This window comes from Tachysurus vachellii, chromosome 26, assembly GCF_030014155.1.
Source record: "Tachysurus vachellii isolate PV-2020 chromosome 26, HZAU_Pvac_v1, whole genome shotgun sequence".
Taxonomy (NCBI): domain Eukaryota; kingdom Metazoa; phylum Chordata; class Actinopteri; order Siluriformes; family Bagridae; genus Tachysurus; species Tachysurus vachellii.
In genome coordinates, this window is record NC_083485.1 from 7,520,660 (window position 1) to 7,541,270 (window position 20,611).

A 20,611-nucleotide genomic window follows, 5' to 3' on the forward strand; every position below is an offset into this window, starting at 1 on the left:
ACACACGTCTTGTTGTGGCTCAGGCTGAGTCCAACGATCCCAAAAATACGATAGTGAAACCTACTTCCTGTCCGCCACTTTGAATTATATTGCACACCTACTTTTTCGAACTCCACCTAGAGCGCTCGTTTGATTGGCGTGATTTTTGGTATGCATAATCAAGAGACACTTCAGACAAAAAGAATATGCACCGTATGACCTCATTTCTGTCATGAATATCTTCTCAAACACACACACTCACACACACACACACACACACACACACACACTTTATTGCCAAGTATGTTTTCACATATGAGGAACACACACACACTTACACACACATTTACACACACACACACACACACACTCTCACACACACACACACTCACACACAGAAACACTCACACACACTCACACACACACAGACACACACACTCACACACTCACTCACACACACAGACTCACACAGACATGCACACACACACACACACGCACTCATACACACACAAACAGACGCACAGAGACACACTGACACACACACACACACAGACACTCACACACACACACACACACACACACACACACACACACACACATTTTACGAATGCAATGCCATATCGCTACAAAACTTGGTATGGTTCATCAGCGACATGTTCTGAGCGCATCTGATCGGCTTGACCCCGGTATCGCTGCTTGCAGCTATATTTATTATTATTATTATTATTCCTCTTCCGCTGTTGAAGTCAATGGCAGCCCATAGAACCCTACGTAGGAAAGCTATGTAATTTGGCACACATGTAGAGGCCAGTCTTAGAAGTTACTATAGCAACTTTGGTGTGTCTAGCTCAAACCCTCTAGTGCCACCAACCCAATTACCCAAAAATCCAATTATGTTCATGTTCATAACTGCTAGAGGCCTAGAGACAAAATTCTCAGAATCAGAATACAGCAAAAAGAAGACTGGGCATCTGTCTGTCTGTCTCTCTCTCTCGCTCTGTCTGTCTGCCTGTTCATGGTAAACATTTGAACACACAGCGCCTTAGCTGTCACTTTATTTTCTTCTTGTGGAGAGCGCTCTTCAGTGTGTCCTCTACTCTCATCAGTCTTCCTGTAAAGAAATCACAGAGCTCTGTTTCTGCTTTCAGGGGAACTTGTGAGGTTTGGTGCAAATGACCAGCACCACAGTGACACACTCACACAAACACACACACACACAGACACACACAGACAGACACACACACAGACAAACAGACACACACACAGAGACACACACACAGACAAACAGACACACACACACAGACACACACACAGACAAACAGACACACACACAGAGACACACACACACACACACACACAGAAACACACACACACACAGAGACACACACACACAGACACACACACACAGAGACACACACACTCACACACTCACACAGACACACACACTCACACACACACACACACACACACTCAAACACACACACACTCAAACACACACACGTCTTGTTGTGTCTTCTTGTGTCTTGTCTTCTTGTGTCTTTTCTTCTTGTGTCTTGTCTTCTTGTCTGTTGTGTCTTGTCAGAATCAGAATCAGATTTATTGGCCAAGTGTGTTGACACACACAAGGAATTTGGTTCCAGCAGTTTGTGACTCTACAAACTTGTGTCTTGTCTTGCTGTGTCTTTTTGTGTCTTGTTCTTGCATATTTTGGATCCTTTGCTCATGCTGATTCGAATGCACCATATGACGTCATTTCTGTCACACACACACATTCTGAATATCTTACCGCCATTTAGAATTTTCCGTAAAACCTTCTTTTTCGAACTCCTCCTAGACCATTTGTCCGATTTGCGTGTCCTTTGGTAAGTTGCATCTAGAGACACCCCAGACCAAAAGTTATCAAAAGCTTTTTGATAGACTAATGCATTCTCGTATACCGTGGCAACATACATGTTGACGAGCACGCCAAAACAGACGTGAGGCTGTATCTTCGCAAAACTTATGCATGTTGACACGAAACTTGGTATATGTCATTATAGTCATGTCCTGAGGGTGTATGCAATGTTTCGTGACAGCGCCACCTAGTGCCCACGAGATTTTAAAAACAGCTATTTTCGCTTATAACCACTGCAAACTTGAGGCTAAAATCATGAAGGGGGTGTTGTTAGACTCTTTGAGGCATGGTTCATCAGCGAAATGTTCTGAGTGCATCTGATCGGCTTGACCCCGGTATCGCTGCTTGCAGCTATATTTCCATTTGTGTTTATTAATCACTCTTTAAATATTTTAAACAGAGCATTTCAATTCATATCAATTTAAATAAATCCAACATCAAATTTAACATATTAGAATTACAACTTAGCAAAACAGTTAGCAATTTTTCTGAAGAAAAATTAACGTCTGCTTTCTTTGGGAGAAGACGAGACCTTTCCTGGCTTATTGTATCTCCAGCTGTGGAGAAAACCCTCTGCATCATTTTGGACATATAAAATGTAAATTGATATTTTCAGTCACTATACAATTTATTCCTGTTGAAGTACAGTAGTCCTCGTAAGCTTTCCTACCTGGTGAAGTGGACATGTTAGGAGCAGTAGTTCTCAAACATTCAAAAACACTGCATGATTTCAGATTTATGCCGTGCTGGAGCAAGTGTTTGGTCATATTAGTTGTACAGCCGCCTTTGCAGGATATCATTTTTTTCACACATGTTACACTTTACTTCATTGTTGTAGCTTTGGAAATGAATCCACACTTTAGACTTTTTTTTAGACATGTTTAACAGAAAGCGTACCTTAGCACAGCAGCGCGAGTGACTGATTTCTGTGGTAAGCTGCGTTAATTTGGTTGCGTTACTGTAAACAGTGTAAACAGTTAATATTCATGAGGTAAGACATAGCTATTTAAAGTGACCGCTCCCAGCGCTTTGCCCGTCATCGCATCGGAACCGCGTTTTGAACCGAAACTTAAAAATTCCGCGCGGTTCCGGTTCCTGTTAAAAAACAGAACCCGTTCTGAATAAGAACTGGTTCTCGGTTAGCTAGTGGCCTAAAGTTGGACAGATGAGATCAGGTTTTTAAAAAGGAGTTTGATATCTGCTTGTTTAAAAGTTTTAGGATTGACTTTATACTCTGAATTATGACTTGCGATTATTCGGTTAAATAGGTTAAATCCAAGTAAAATTGTTTTTCAAAGATGTTTTGAGTGACCTGAAAAATAATGAAAATGTGAATCTTGGTTTTAATTTGGTTATGTGTTTTCTCTGTAAAACAGGAAGCACAGAGTTTTCCAGAATCGTACCCCCAGCTGCCCAAACAGGAGATGGTGGAGAGCAGCCTACTGCAGAAGCAAATAATGGAACTAGCAGCTATGCTGGATGTGCAAAACCTCTTTTTTGATGGCATGCTGGATAACTACTGACTGCATTGTGGCACTCTAGCACTGTGCCCGACTTACATACTCATATGGGCACACACATATTGGGTCTGTAGTTTCTCCCGAATGAAGTTGCTGGTATTTTGTTTAACTTAACCTCTATGGATTTAGATTAGATAGTTTTTAACAATTTAAGAAGTGTCTCATCTTTGTGGTCAGATAGCATTTTTTTTGCCATTTTCAAACAAGACAAGAGTTACATGCCAGATAGCTCCAAAAGTACAAGATTGGACATTTGTTTTATACCTGCATGTTATTGTCCAGCTACAGAGACATACAATCTGAAAAGGCAGCTGCTAGTTTTAGAAAGGGAGAGCAGAGGAAGAGAAATATATAGCACTTAAGCTCAATCAAGAAATGCTGAATGACACCTGACTAAAATATTAAACTGAAATATTCAAAGCTATTTTCACAATACGTTATATGTATCTCAATGTTTAGATTTGCTAACAAAACTGCCAGTTAAAGTTTTAAAAACTGCTTCATTTTTTAAATACAACAAACCATTATTTAACACAGAAAAAATTAAAAATTAAACATACAAAACAGATACTATTGTAACTAGCTAATGTAACACTGGAGTTGGACAAAGTTATAAAACTATTGATGATACCGGAAAGATCCCATAAAGTTGTAGAGTATCAGAGTATCTCAATCTTATACTGACAGCCATAATATCCTGTTTTGTCTTTGGTAATTGTCATGCGTTATGTCAATAGCACAGGTCACACATCCATTTGTTGCCTTTGATGTTCAGATGTCTTTTGATCAACTTGACTTGTTTATTGATATCTTTTCCTTACAATCTGTGTGATATGGTGTCATGTGTTCTGTGAAATCAAGGCTGGCCTTCAGAAGCTGGTTTAAAACCAAATGCTTTTTTTTCTGCTAGTAGCATTTTAACTAATTCACATTTAACAATTTTGCATGTCTTAGTATTGTGTGGTCCATATAGCCTTTACCTACACCCTGATTCCAAAACCTGTGTGGTGGACAAATAAATAGCTGTTAGTAAGTGTGTGGCGCCACATACACACACACACACACACACACACACCCACCCCACCACCACCACCAAGATTAACCTCTATCAAAAGGATGTAAAGGCCAAAGTGTGGAGAATGTAAGGATGATCTCATGATATTAAAAAAAAAAAAATTCATCAATCAAGCCCAGTGGAGGTAGTGCCATAGTTTGGGCTTGCATGACTGCTTCTTTAACATGCTCACAAATTTAGCAACAGAATATCTTCACAGCTACATTCTGCCTGACAATTTCTAGAGAAATTCATTCAATCTAATTGGAATTAAATTTATCATGCAGCAATGTCCCGAATCATACTGCCAGGCACAACAAAGGATTTTGTGAGGGAAACCATGGTAAGTCAATCACCAAATTTTAAGGATACATTTAACCTTCTAAAGAGGAAACTGAAGGAAACAAGTAAAAACAAATAACTGAAAGATGCTTCAGTATAAGCATAGAAAGATGCAGCAGTTGATGGTGATGTCAGTGGGTTGCCAACTTAATGTAGCTATCGCAAGCAAGTGATATTTAAACAAACATTAAATGTTATTTAATTTGCTTTATCTGTACTGTTTCTAACTCAAAAAATTAATGATCTGCCAAAAAAAGATGCCATGTTCTACTTTGTTTTACTCAACTAAATGTATATATCAGGAAGTAAAAGCACAATTTTTCGATCTATTGTCCCATATTCATCTTTAGGGGCTTCCTAATGGTTTGCATCATTCTGGTATCTTAAAAATGAAAATAGAGGGTTCTCTGTTTTTACTTTGTTGAAGACTTCTTTTTAATGTTTCTACTTTTACACAGATACCTCTACTTCCTGGAGAGTGATTATGATCTGACCAACTCATGCAAGGGGATTTTAAATAACAAATAATGTTGTAATGCCTATACTGTTCACCCATTAGATTTGAATCTCATCAAATTAAAGCTGAAAATATGTGTTTTGAGTCCATAATTAAATTTATTTAGTAATAATATAGTTTATTATTTATCTATTTAACTCCAGTATTATGTGGCCAACAGCTCAAATGAATAGTTTTGTCTATTAACAAATATGTACCTGATTGTATATAAGGAAATTGTGATGAAGAGGTGTATCTGTCTATTTGTGTATCTGGCCATTACTTATGTGTTGAACTTAATATGTGGGGGAAAACATTAGCTGCTTCATATTTAAAAATTTATGCACTGTTCATGAATGGAGCAGTAGTTGTATTTGAATCTACCTGTCTGTCTGACAAGTATAAACCAGTTCTTGTGATGAAAGCATTGCACTTTACTAAAGTGTTGACGTTTGTTGGGACATGTCTGAAATAACATTGCATGGCACATCAATGCTGGCTTGGAATGGAGTATGATGATTGTCATTCCTTTTACTGAATAGACCGTATGTTTACAAATTCTTTAGTAATGTGAGATCACTGTTTGAGTGATGGCTACAAGTTTTACCTGCCATGTTATCAAAATAGACTAGCATATTTTTACCTAAGGGAACACAAGTCCCTATTTTATGCTCTCTTGTATATCATTAAGTAATTTGACCACGATAATATATGTAGCATTTACATACAAGACTTCCCTTGCTGTTTCATGTGCTTTATGTGATGCAATAGTTGTGTTTGAGCAGAGCAGGCCTTTCTGGCAGCATAGGTAGGCAGCATTTCTGAAATCTACACTATAAACACATTCTGTATACACTAGAGACATTTGGGTTTGACATAAAAAGAGGAATATGATATGACATATCAGTTTATCGGCTTTCATTTACTTATATTTATATCTAGTTAAAAAAACTAGTTAAACGTTCTTTCTTCATGCTTTGGCCTTTCCATCACTGTAAAAGCTAAATTCCATAATCTGGCCATCCGAATCTTACTGTTGTGATACTCTCACCCCTGCCTCGTTTAGGCTCTTGGCCATGATACTGTCAATTGTTTTTTAATTTCCTCACTATTGTCTCAATATTTCTGTTATCAGCTGCTGTTATATCCCTTGGTTGACCTGTTTGTTAGTACACCATTGGTTTATTTCTTTTTCAGAACATCACAAATTGATGTCTTGCTTTTCTCCTGTAGACAGATGTCTGGTCTTCTTGTTGGGTACACATCGTTTTTTTAACAACAAATGCAGTCTTCACAGGCAAAACCCAGGGCCCAAACCAAGACTTGACATTCTGAGGTATTAATTTTGTAAACAATCAATTTAACACAGTACACCAGGGAAACAAGGAATGCGTGTAAGTTACAAGTACACTTAAAAATAATGTGGCTTCAAACAGAAGGTGCAATATTCTGAGCTGTTTAACACATCTAGATTAAACAGGAAATATTTAGAAGTCTTATATGTCACCTTATATTTAGCTTTTAATCTCAAACCCAAATGACTTCAGTGTATAGAAAAAAAAACAAAAACAGTTTACAGTTTCAAAACTTTTGGAGGGGTCTCTATCTCTAAATTGATTTCCCTCATATTATATTCACAAATCACTGCCAAACAGACCAATATGTAGAGGAAAAAAAATTTATTGATCCTGTCACTGCCAAGTTTGTTGAACCCACTGTTGCAGACAGCACTTACACACCTACCTGTACTTGTAAAGTATATCTTTATGTCACCAAAGTAAATAGTTTAGAGAGTATTGCACTGGGAAACAGATGAATGTTATGTCTGTTACTTCCATGTCTACATGGTTTTTATCAGCTTGACCTTCATTTAAATTCCATTTATTTGTGTGCATGTGTCAGTGGTGCATTACACGATCCAGCCTTCAATTTGTGGGTTGTCATCTGACACTTGTATAGTCAGAGACTTTGTAGCACTTAGTGTAGGAGAAACATTAAGTTAAGAAAATTTGGATAGGTTCTAACTAAAGCACATGCCCTAAATGGAAAAACCTACATCTGAATATTTAAGTGGGCTAGTTATATTTAGGGAATGTTCCTGCCAAAACTGTGACATATGTGGTCATAATGTTTGTGAACTATTTAACAGCCCTTTATTATTGTTAATGTGCATATACATCATAGTAGTCAGATGGAAATGTACCATTGATGCCTTGTTTGTAGAGGCTAAGCTGAAGGATTGCTTGGATAGTATGGGATTGTTTTTTTCTTTTGTAGCAGTTCCTACTGTTGTGGGGCAGGATGATTTTAAAAGGAAAAAAATGATAAGAATACTCTTAAGTTACAGAGTATTTTAGTTGTTAATTAGCTTGAATTGTCTTCTCCAATTGTCATGTTTCAATTGGTTCCTTTGGTTGTCTTATTTTTTTAGTAGTTTGTACTTATTTAGGATTTATTAAGGACAAGAAAAATGTCATACCAAACCATGCAAGCTTTTTGTTTTTCTGAATGCTATTTAAGAGTATTAAATTCTGATTTTGTTAAATGTTTGCTGAGTCATGTTGAAATTATAAAAATTTGAATTATAAATATATATATATACACACACACATATATATATATATATATATATATATATATATATATATATATATATATATATATATATATATATATATATATATATAATATATGAAACACCTGCCTAATATTGTGTAGGTCCCAGGTGTCATTGATACAGCTGTGAATGGTCAGGGCATGGATTCTACAAGTACAAGACCTCTGTAGGTGTGCTGTGATACAGTATATGTAAAGTATGACATCAAACAGCAGAATATTTAAGTCCTAAATTGTGAGCTGACTAAATTATTTTTGGATTGAGATCTGGGGAATTTCCACACTTTGAACTCTCATAACCATTCCAGACCAGTTTTTGCAGCATGGAAGGCCTTCTTATTCTACCGAAAGAGACCACTGACATTAAGAAATTTGGGTGCCTTAAAATGGCCCAGTTGAAATGTGACAATGCTCAGATAGGTGGTACATGTCAAAACTTCATCCTCATAAAAGCTAGGACCCAGCACTTTGCAGAGGATCAGGCTATGACTGCCAGCCTACCTTCTTCCCATAGCACCTCCTAATTCCATCTCATTCCCAGATAAGCGGTACCCGTGCACCTGGCCTTCCAAATGATGTCAGGTTTCATATGATTCATCGGTCAAGACCAGCTTCTTCCATTATTCCGTGGTTGATGCTCATATACCCATCGACAGGTCTGCATGGGGACACCAACCGGTCTGCAGCTACCTAAGAAGCAAGCTGGGTTGCCTTGTGTACCTCTGTAAACATTTTTAAGCAATTTGTGTTACAGTAGCTCTTCTGTGGGATCATACCATAATCCCATGAAGGCCTTTGCTTCTCCTTTGCTTCTGCAATGAGCTTTGGGTACGAATCACCCTGTTGCTTGTTCACTGTTTATCTTTTCTTGGACCACTTTTGCTAGGTACCTACTACAGCATATTGGGGACTCTCCACAAGACCAGGTGTTTTGGATATACTCTCACCTAGTAGTTCAGCCATCCCAGTTCACCCTTTACTGCCAAAGTTGCTTCCCAAACTTTTTCTGCTTCCAACACTGTCTAATACAGCCTAACCCTCAACAATTGCCACTGTAACATGACAATCAGAGATAATATAATTCATGTCACCTGTCAGTGGGTTTATATATTGAACAGTTCATATGTATGCTTGTATTTAATGTTGAGCTCATAAATTTACATAACCACTTACTGAATCTGCAAAATAATAATACAGTGATACCTCGAGATACGAGTGCTTTGACATAGGGATTTTTTGAGATACGAGCTGTGATTCGACCAACTTCTTGCCTTGAGATACGAGCAAATTTTTGAGATACGAGCATGGAATCAGGGTTGGAGGAGGGAGTTTAGATCACAGCAGCAGCGAAGCGCTAGAGCAGCTCTATGAATGGGAATTTAAATTGTCGGGTAATATGGATGTCGTAACCGGATTGGTGCGCGTCATGGACAGTTGATTAAAAGCTGATGCACGCTTGACGACGTGGCCTGCCAGAACTAACGCGATGCTTGATTTAAGTTCGTTCATTGTAGTGAAGTTTAGTTAAGTTCCATTTAAGTGTAAAGTAGCATTAAGAGTGTACAGTAGCGAGTAAGTGAACGAAAGTGAAAGTGTAATTCCTCCTAACTCCTCCGCCTGTTTACTCCTCCCTCAACCTCCGTGAACATCTTCCGTAAAGTAAAACCAGTTTATTTTTTTAACATTCTCTTTTATTACGGTATGTTTTTATACAATATTTGTCATTTATAAATACAGGTATTGTACATTTTTCATTTTGCAAGATCTGATGGATTTTTCTAAAGAATTGTGGGCAGTTTAACTGTTGTAACTGATGTATGTAATTGTAATGTCAAATTTTCAACAGGATGAACAGTGTAATTTGTTATTTTATTTAAATATTTTTTTATACAAAATAACAAATTACACTGTCCATCCTGTTGAAGATTTGACATTACAATTACATACATCACAATTATACAAAATTGTAATTGGGACTATGCCAAATTATAATAAGAGTTGTTGATCTCACAAGTAACAACACACAGAATTAAGAATCAATTGTATGTAAACTGATTATTTTGTGTTACTTCAGTTATTATTTTGTCTTGTGGATAACTTATGTGAAATAGCTTATTCACTTCAAAAGTTAATAAAACCAACTGGAATTTATGAGAGCCCTCTTATTTCTTTTAAAATATTAACATTTTTCAGTAGAAATTTCAGTCAGCAAGGGGAATGCAATCTTATGACCTCAATTGTATGTATATACACTACTATACATACAAATGATATACAAAGTACTTTCAGATTATTATTTAACCAAAAAAATAAAGCTCTATTGTTTGTTTTAGCACAGCCCACTACAATACTTAATAAAATTCACAGACCACATCTCCATTCAGTATTAAACCAGTGACAATATTTTTCCTTTTTATTGTTGTAACTCACATGATGGAACCAAGTCTTCCAACAGCAAATGATATCAACTCAACTCAAGGTTTAATGTAATATTTCCACATACACAGTATACAAAAGAATGAAATGCAATTAATATGGACCAAGGTGCATAGGTAGACACAACAAACAACAACAGTAAACTATAAACATAAATTAACAGTAAACATTTAAGCATCATTGAGCTATGGTGTGTTTTAAATATTAGGAAGGTGTGAAATATGAAGTCAAAATGTAAATGGAGATTAAAGTGCAAGTGCACAATCAGAGGTGACTCTATGCTAATGTATGCAATAATAACAGTTAAAGTCCCTAAGTGCAGATGTCTGAAGATTGTTATGACAGATGTGCATTTTAGTGCACAGTAAAAAGTGAAAAACAGTAAAAATGTGTGCAATAGTAACATAAGTTAGAGCCCTCCATTATGCATTGTGTGTTCCTGTAGATACAATTATCCAAATTCCTCTAGAGCAGGGGTGTCAAATTCAAATTCACAGTTGGCCAAAATATAAAACTGAGATAAAGTCATGGGCCAAACTGAATATTTATTGAAAAATTAACTGCAACTGATATGTAATGAGGGGGGCACGGTGGCTTAGTGGTTAGCACGTTCGCCTCACACCTCCAGGGTTGGGGGTTCGATTCCCGCCTCCGCCTTGTGTGTGTGGAGTTTGCATGTTCTCCCCGTGCCTCGGGGGTTTCCTCCGGGTACTCCGGTTTCCTCCCCCGGTCCAAAGACATGCATGGTAGGTTGATTGGCATCTCTGGAAAATTGTCCGTAGTGTGTGATTGCGTGAGTGAATGAGAGTGTGTGTGCCCTGCGATGGGTTGGCACTCCGTCCAGAGTGTATCCTGCCTTGATGCCCGATGACGCCTGAGATAGGCACAGGCTCCCCGTGACCCGAGGTAGTTCGGATAAGCGGTAGAAAATGAATGAATGAATGAATGATATGTAATGTTCAACCTTTTTTTTATATGGAAACAAACTTTAGTTTTGCTTGAACACAGGATTTGGAACAACCAGAGCTTGATATTACAAACACATAAGAAATTAATTTTGAAATAAAAGACACATCAGTGTTCATTTCTTATTTAAATAAATAAAATAAATGATGCCTCTCACTGTATCATTTGAAGTGGATCTTTTTCAAAACCAACAACAAAACAACCAAAAATAATAATTTCATTCAATGAAAATCCAACTTTTCGACTAGTGTCTTCTTATGTTATATTCTTTCGTTACAGACACGTTAGCTCCGCACACAAGACAAACAGGTCTGTCCTTTATATTCGTGAACAGATAATCTGCCTCCCACCTGTCTTGAAAGCTCCTATTGTCCATCTTTCGTTTGGCCATTTTTGTGGAGGGTGGAGTTAACTTGCCCGATGTGACTGTAGCATGGTTGTTAACGACTGTCAACAGAGAATGAGGGGCGCTTGCTGTTCGTGACTACGCGTCAATACAGTGGCAAGGCATTCTGGGATTTGTAGTATTAGCGGAGCATGCGGCTAGCCAGCTGTAATGCACATTTGATATGATCTCGCGGGCCAAATATAATTACACCTGAGTTTGCACCCCTGCTCTAGAGTATCTAATTTTATCATGGGAGGATTAGACAATTTAATTAAATTCAAATCTTTTGTATAGCGATTTCATTGTCTCAAAGCAGCTTTACATAAGTTGTAAGTAAAATTGCAGTATATCATGCAAAGCATATTGTCAATCTGGGTGACATTACCAAATATATTTTGGTTAATGTACTACTTTTCAGTATTTCTACATTTTAAAAGTAAGACACAATTATCTACTGAACACTGCTATACTGTATGCCTTGTAGAAAAATGCATTTTCTCTTTCTACCACCACTTATTGTGGTATGGCAACTTCATCTGGACCCTTTGTTTTACACTAGATGTCTGCCTTCTAGTTAATTTTGGATGTTGCATGATTCTAAATTTGGCTTTTAATACAAAACATATGATGGGTTTTTTTCAGCAATTTGCACAACCAACATAGTCTATATTCCCTTAAAGCAAAATAATTTCTTTTGCTAAATAAAAATTATGTTTTGCAGTCCAAATGCCACCATTATCAAGAGTGTGGGTTAGACCCATGGCTGATTGGACTTCTTACTTATCTTGAATGACTGTCCCAGTTCAGTTACACTATGGTCAGGAAACCCATTTTCTCTCAGCCCTAGTGGATTCTAGATCTGCTGTCAAACTGATTGATCAGCACTGATTGTCACAGTCGGCTCTCCATTTTGTGGGAAAAGTCTACAGAATCCAGTTCATCTCACATTCTCATTCTTTCAAGGTGTGCTGCCAACAAGGTGTGCTGCCAACTGCCAATCTGCACAGACCAAACTTCATTACTCCAGGAGGTACTTCTCTGAGAAAGTGACTATAGAGCATATTCCCCTCCCAAGAAGCTCTGACCAATTTTGGACCTGCATGCTCTGAATTATACACTGAAATATACAAGTTTGAGATTTCAACATTCATTAGGTCAAAGATTAGGTCTAAAGACTGGTTTGCGACAATAATACTAAGGATGCATATTTTCACACAGGTTTGCTTTCAGGGGTGAAACATGAAACAGGGTGCTGGGTTCTGTCCTTTGGACTAGTCTGATTGCTCACTCTCACAAAGTACCTGCAGGCTGATCTGACTGCCTATAACATCATCATGCACAATAGGGCATCCATTTACTCTATTATCCAGATTATTATCAGCAAATACAGAGAGGAGGTGCAAAAGCTAACTGCCTGGTGTAGAAACAACAACCTGTCTAAAGAGATATTTGTTGACTTCAGAAGAGCACAGAGTGACCACTCTCTTCTATGATATTTCTGCCTGATTTTGTTACCATGAGATTGCTACTGTTTTTGGATGGTTTGCCAGGGCTTTTTAACTCATTATGCATCCGCATATTGATTCTACTCAAGGATCCATTGACTCATTGTCACATGGTGGCCTGGGTGTGTGAAATCCTTGCAGATGCTAGATGTCTTTCTGAGACACTGTGTTTCTATATATGTCCTCCAGTGCTGGGAGATAAGTATCGATGATCCTTTGTGCACCAGAAACGAAATGTTGGAATGCTCTCCTGTCCACTGCCATGCAATTTAGATACAGAATAGGAATGCAGTATGTCATGATGCTCTTTATAGTGCAGTAGTAAAAAGTTATCAGTAGTTCCCGTGCTGCTCTCTTTTTCAGTGTACTCAAGAAAAATAATTGCTGATGTGATTTTCACTTGTGCAGTGGTGTTGTGGTCCAGGTAATATGCACACCTAAGTCCATCCTGGGATCTCCTAAACTTGATGATGAGCTCCTTGTTCTTTCCAGTGTTCAGAGACAGGTTGATCAAATACATTTCCGTACCTCCACTATGTAGGCTGATTCGTCGTTGTCCATGATCAGCACTGCTATAGTTGTGTCATCCATAACCTTCACTATGATGTTGTTGTCAGATGTAGGAGCACAGACATAGGTGCAGAGAAAGTACAGAATGGGACTAAGCACACACCTCATTAAAGGGCCAGGTTCACTACTTGGGGAAACTGTCAAGAAATCTAGTATCCAGATATGGGTCAAGAGCCCACTGTGGAGAATTTGATGTGGGAGAGGACAAGTCTCTCAAAACCCTTCATCAGTATTGGAGTGAGGGCCATTGGTCAATAGATGTTCAGAGAAGTAATGTTTGTTTTTTTGGCACTGGCACAATGATGGTGGATTTTAGGCACATGGGTGGCAGATACCGGAGACAAAGACAGTTTGATGATATAAGCGAAGACTCCAGCAAGTTGTTTAGCACAAACCATGACTGGAATCACCCAGGAACACCACAAGCCTTATGTGGATTTTCTCTTTGCATTGTGTGTTGTTACATATGCTCAGTGTCAGAAACTGACTTTCCTTGTGACAGTCATTGTAGTTGCTGTCCCATTGTCTCTGTTCTAAAACTGTTTAGCCTGTGATAATGACACAATGTTCAAATTATTACTATTATTTTATCAATAAGCCTACTGTATGTAGAAAACCAGTAGGCTAAGTATTACATTAAGATTTAAAGACTAAAAGAAACATAAGGCATACAGGGATTACTGAACAGAAGTATTACTTTGCATATCATTAGTTTTAATTTATTATACACACACACACAGTAGGCTACAATATGCTACTGTGGGAAAATAATTTTAAGTCATTGTGTTATTCATTCATTTGTCCCATTGTTTAAGGTGGCAATGGGTTTCAAGCTGTTAGATCCTTTCATGCTTTGATTGTCACCCGAGTGTTTTGTCTCTATCTGATGGGACTGCCCCCCAGAATGTGTATATTTACAATGTATTACAACTTTAAGTCAGACTTGATGACTGCAGCGCCCGTGCCAGTACGCTCTGACTTGCAGAGTCGTTTCATCGTGTATCTACAAACTTCACAAGGATATCTCCTGGTAAGACAAGTCTCCTGGTCTTCTCTGGAAAACGTTTACAACACTACAAATAGCCTAAATTATAAAAACAGTATTAAAATTGTAGCCATTTTTTTATATATAGATAGGCAACCTCTCAGGTTCACAATTTTTTTGTGAAAAAAAAAAATTATTACCTCAATTTGCACCGTTTAACCATTTATGCTAAAATTATCCTACAGCATAAACTTGTAAAGTGACATACTGTACATACTTTATTTGTATTTTTAAAAACAACAGACTAAAACTTTAGTTTTTACAATATTTGCATGTCAAATATTTTTGCATGTTTTGTTATGAGTATTACAGTATTTCTCTGTTTTTGATACGAATAAATTTGTAATTTTAACAAATAATTTTGATCATAATCACATATTGTTACTGTAAATATAACAAAATATTATGTTTACTAGTTTACAAAATTTCACTGTTTTTGGGTTTACAATACTTTTCTGTAGGGATTTTACAGTACATAGTGTTTCTGTAAATTTCACGGTCATCTTTTACAGTGTACACATAATACATCCTATAAACCTGTGCTCTAGTACATCTGATCAATCTTATCATTTAGTGCTTGCTAACATTATGATCAGCAGCTAAGCTAGATCTCCAATCTACAGTATATAGAGATTGTGCCAGCTCCAGTTGTGTTTCGTTTCATGAAGATTTCAGACATTCAAAAAGAAGTTGCTGACTTTGATTAGAACAACCAATTAATTAATACAAATGATGAGCTAATTTATGAGTTGCTCAGAAGCTCCTGGTTACACAACAACTGACTGTATATGACTGTAAAAGTGACATTATTTCTAATCACACTCATACCAACTCAAGGGAGATTTCTTTTTGCCCCAGTCGCCACAGGCTTGCTCCTTAGGGATAAATTCAATTAAATGTCTGTTGTTAAAAGCGCTAAATAAATAAAGTTGAATTGAATTGAATTCAAAACTAAGCCTACTGAAACAAAGTCACTTATTTGACTTATTTCAAAAGTTGGTCATTTTAATTTCTAATTAAAAATTGAGATAAGAGATTAAAATTAAAATTTATTTGAATAGCACTGTTAACAATTAACATTGTCTCAAAGCAGCTTTACAGAACATAAACATAAAACAAAAGGTTAATATAAAGAATAATATAACGATTAATTTAATACAAAAATTCAAGATTAATATTAGATATATTTAAATGAATTTGTATTTATCCCCACTGAGCAAGTGTGAGGTGACTGTGGCAAGGAAAGACTTCCTTTGAATGGTAAAGGAAGAAACCTTGAGAGGAACCAGACTCTAGGGGGAACCCATCCTCATTTGGGTGACACTGGAGGGTGTGATTATAAACATACAGTCTGACAAATGGTTTATTGATGAGGAGGTTGTTGTCCTCAAAGACCACATGGAGATGGCATCTCCTCTTAGTATGTCCAAATATTTCATGAAGCAGAGTCCAATTGGAGCTGGTAAATCTCTAGGTGCCTCAGGATCCTCACAGGGTCGGCCTCATCTCAGTGTTTGTCCAAAATCTTCATGGCACGGAAGATCAGAGCTGGTACAATTCATGGATGCCTCGGGATGGGTAGAAAGAGAGAACATTGGTGAGGAATTAGCATGATATTAGCATAATATTAGCAAGATGATAATGTGCATTTGGTCAGATGTATTAGAGTACAAGATTATGGGATGTATTATGTGTATGTCTGACTAAAGAGATAGGTTTTTAATCTACATTTAAACTGGGAAAGAGTATCTGAGCACTGAGCACTATCAGAAAGACTATTTAGTTTGGGAGCTAAATAAGAAAACGCTCTACCACCTTTAGTAGATTTTGATATTGTGGAAACTACCAGGAAACCTGAGTTTTGTGATCTCAGAGAGCATGAAGGATTGTAATGTGTTACAGACTAGTTAGATACGTGGGAGCTAAACTATTAAGTGCCTTGTATGTAAGTAGCAGCAGTTTGTAATCAATTCTAAACTTAACAGGTAGCCAGTATAAAGATGATAAAATTGGGGTTATATGATCATATTTTCTTTTCATGGTAAGATTTCTGGCAGCTGCATTTTGCACTAACTGTAGCCTATTTATTGAAGATGCAGGACAACCACCTAGTAATGCATTACAATAGTCCAGTCTAGAGGTCATGAATGCATGAACTAGCTTCTAAGCATAGATAGGATGATAGGATGGGATGAAAGATAGGATGTTTCTTAGCTTGGCCACTTTTCTAAGGTGAAAAAAGGCTGTTTTCATAATATGGGCAATATGATTTTCAAAAGACAAGTTGCTGTCTAATATAACACCCAGGTCTTTTACTGTTGAGCTAGTAGTTACTACGGCTGTGCAATTAATCGCAATCGCAAAAGAATTGCGATTTAAGCACATGCGATTTCTAAACCGCATAAGGCTGCGATTTTATCTATTAAGATGTTAACCAATCAGAGCTCACGCAGCGCACAGCGCAAATTACAGCTAAGCTGAGCGGGAGAATGATGTTAACCAATCAGAGCTCACGCAGCGCACGACGAAGCTGAGCGGCAGAACCGAATAGGCAAGCGGGAGGAAAGAACATAAAATATGGATGCAGGTCAAAATAAAAATGATTTGGTGCCAAAGAGAAATTCAACGTCAGTTCGTTTGGGAGTATTTTGGATTCAGGAGAGAGGATGTGTGACAGAGTAAGGTAATTTGCAAGACTTGTGAAATGATTATTCCAACGAAACGGAGCAATACTACAAATCTGTTCCAACACTTAAAACAGCGCCATAGAAAACTGCATGATCAATGCATGTCGACAAAGTCCATCGAAACAAACAAAAGCACACATCAAAGCCAGCCCAAACAGATTGAACAAGTATCCATTGTTCAAGCATTTGCAAGCGCCATGCCTTACGAGAAAGGATCAAAACAGCACAAAGAAATTACCGACGCGGTCACTTATCATATATGCAAAGATATGATGCCTGCGCACATCGTCAGTAAAGACGGCTTCCGAAGACTAATACAAACACTCGATAAAAGATACCAGCTGCCATTTGCACTCATTTCATACGATTTGCTGTTCCCGAAATGTAGGCTGGAAACTTTCCATGGGAATTAACGGGAATATATGGAACTAAACTGGGAATTTAAAAAAAAAATGCAGAGTTGCCTATAACAAGGAACTTAAATGTAGTTAAAAAAAATCTTAACAGCATAATTTTGACCATTCCTCGGTCACTTGCACACAGCACACTGCTTACTGGAGGGCCATTGAGGCCAAACCCCCTGCGTGTACTTGCATTCTTCCATAACATGTACAGTAACACTTTATTTTAGGGTCATTTAACTAGTTGCTTATTAGCATGAATATTAATAGAATATTGGCTATTTATTAGTACTTATTAAGCACATATTAATGCCTTATTCTGCATGACCGTATTCTACATTCTTAATTGTACCCAATACCTAAACTTAAGAACTACCTTACTAACTCTTAATAAGCAGTAAATTAGGAATGTTACCACATGCACAGATTATTTGATGACCCTCCCCCTTCACACACACACTCCCCCTGAAATAAAAAATCCTCTATAAAATAATGTTTATTACAATTATTAAGTTTATTATGTTTATTATAAGCATAATAATGTTTATTATGCTTATGTTACTCAATGAAATAATCAATTAAAGTTCTACTTGCAATTAAATCAGTCAAGGCATAATTTTTAAAATTTGTATTAGCTTGCATGCATGTCTGTGTAATGAGTCTGTCTGTGTTTCTGCCCTGTTTCTGTCTGCTGTCTTTCCCTGTTGTTAATTGTTTGCTCCGCCCACTCATTGGTTACCACGGACATTAATTGATCTCCATCTCTCCTTCAGGTGTGTTGTCTTTGTCTCTGCTTGTCTCTGCTTTGTCATTGGTTCCTGTCAGTTATATATACTCTGTTTGCTCACTTCCCTGTTGCTAGTCGTTGTCTATATGTTTGTGTTCCTGTTTCCCGTTAGCTCTGTGTGTTGTCTAGTTTTAACTGTCTGTTATCTGTTTTTTGACTTGGTTTATTAAAACGTTTCAACTGCATTTGGATCCTCACTCGCCTTTGTCCTGCATCGTGACAGAACGACTAGCCAAATGGATCCAGCAGAAATTTTGCTCTGTTTATGTCAGGGGGATTCCCCACTTGAGGAATATGTGGAGGTGTTCCTGGACCTGTGCAATCAGGTGGACTTTGGGGAGAGGGCCCTTAAGGACATGTTCCGGCATGGATTGGAGGACGAGCTGCGCTATCTAATGCCATTGGGCTGAGAGATGGGGTCCTTTACAGACCTCGTCAACCTAGCGCTGCTCTTGGGCGGATCCTCTCTGAGCGTGAGCAGGGCAGAGACGGACACCGGTCCTAAATATTTTTTTTTGGGGGGGGGAGGCATCGGGGTCCGTGGGCTACAGAGCCACTACACTCGACGCACCCGAACCCGCCGAAGCACTTAAACCCGCCGAAGCACCCTAACCTGCAGACACAACCTTTTCTAATATTTTAGACATAAACAAAAGGTTTGAAATAGGTCTGTAATTTGATAGTTCATTAGGATCTAAATTAGGTTTCTTAATGAGGGGCCTAATAACTGCCAACTTAGGATTTAGGGATATGACCTAAAGATAACAAGGAGTTAATAATATTAAGAAAAAGGGGGTTTAAAGACTGATTAATTAATTTACAGTGGAGTACCTTTGGTGCTAATATGTACCTGTCTTCCTGTATAAACAAATCTGTTGCCATACACTGTTTACATTGGGCATGAGTGGAAATACTGAATAACTTGGACGGGACACCAATAGAACACAGTCTACACATTCACACTAAGGGAAATGTATCAAAGACAGGAAACCCCAGAGGGAACCTTTGTGGACACCAGGAAAAGATGTGATACTCCTGAGAAACAGTTACAAAAGTTTAGAATGAAACTGGACAGCTTGGAGCTGTAAGGAAGCAGCATAACCAACCCACTGTTACAGCTTATACCTTGTAGGTTGGTATAAGCTGTGTTTCTTTTTTGGTTCAAATTCAATTTATTTGTATAGCAATTTTAACAATTCCCATTGTCTCAAAGCAGCTTTACATAAGTATGGAAACAGATAAATAAATGAATATATAATAATAATAATAATAATAATAATAATAATAATAATAATAATAAAGATGAAGAAAAATAAGGATAAAAATAAATAAATGAATATAAACAATTAAAGTTTCAAATGAATTTAAAAATATTAACTTAACACTTAAAATACTATATATCTATGTAAGGAGGAGGCATATGGCTGGGGATCCATTTGTAGCAATTTATTAAATACACACAAACGAAGTCAGACAGGCAGTGATCAGGACAGGCAAAAACACTAGTATCAGAGAACAGGAAAAATCAGAACCAAGAACAGGCAAAAAGGTCTGGGCAGGCAGCAAACAATCAGAAAAGTCAGAATCAGGAAACAGAGTCGCAACGGGAAATCAGAATACAGGAAAATGCTCAGAATGACAGTCGAAAAGACAAGTCGAGACCTCGCACTGGTATGAAGTTCAAGTGTGGTTAAATAGAGAGCGGAGAGAGCGGAGAGTGACGGATGGTTGATGGGACGTGCAGTCCGGAAGCGCGCTAATACTCCGGGGACACGTCTCTCTGGTGAAGCTTGGACGGCGGCTCGTTGCTCGTGACAATCTATCCCTATCCCTAATGAGCAATCCGGAGGCGAAAGGGGCAAGGAAAAACTCCCCCGAGGAAGAAACCTTGAGAGGATCAGAAGGGATCCAATTCTCATTTGGGT

General features: G+C 37.7%; 1 protein-coding gene across 7 annotated transcripts in view; it reads left to right on the forward strand.

Annotated features, from left to right (window-relative positions):
• The window catches only part of scai (suppressor of cancer cell invasion), a 66,433-nt gene extending 61,319 nt beyond the window's left edge, over positions 1-5,114 (forward strand). For all 7 annotated transcript variants that reach the window (XM_060862964.1, XM_060862965.1, XM_060862966.1 and 4 more), the window contains one exon: positions 3,250-5,114. In XM_060862964.1, the coding sequence (XP_060718947.1) occupies positions 3,250-3,396 (147 nt within the window). In that variant the 3' untranslated portion in view covers positions 3,397-5,114. The remainder of the gene's footprint in view (positions 1-3,249) is intronic.
• The last annotated feature ends 15,497 nt before the right edge of the window (positions 5,115-20,611 follow it).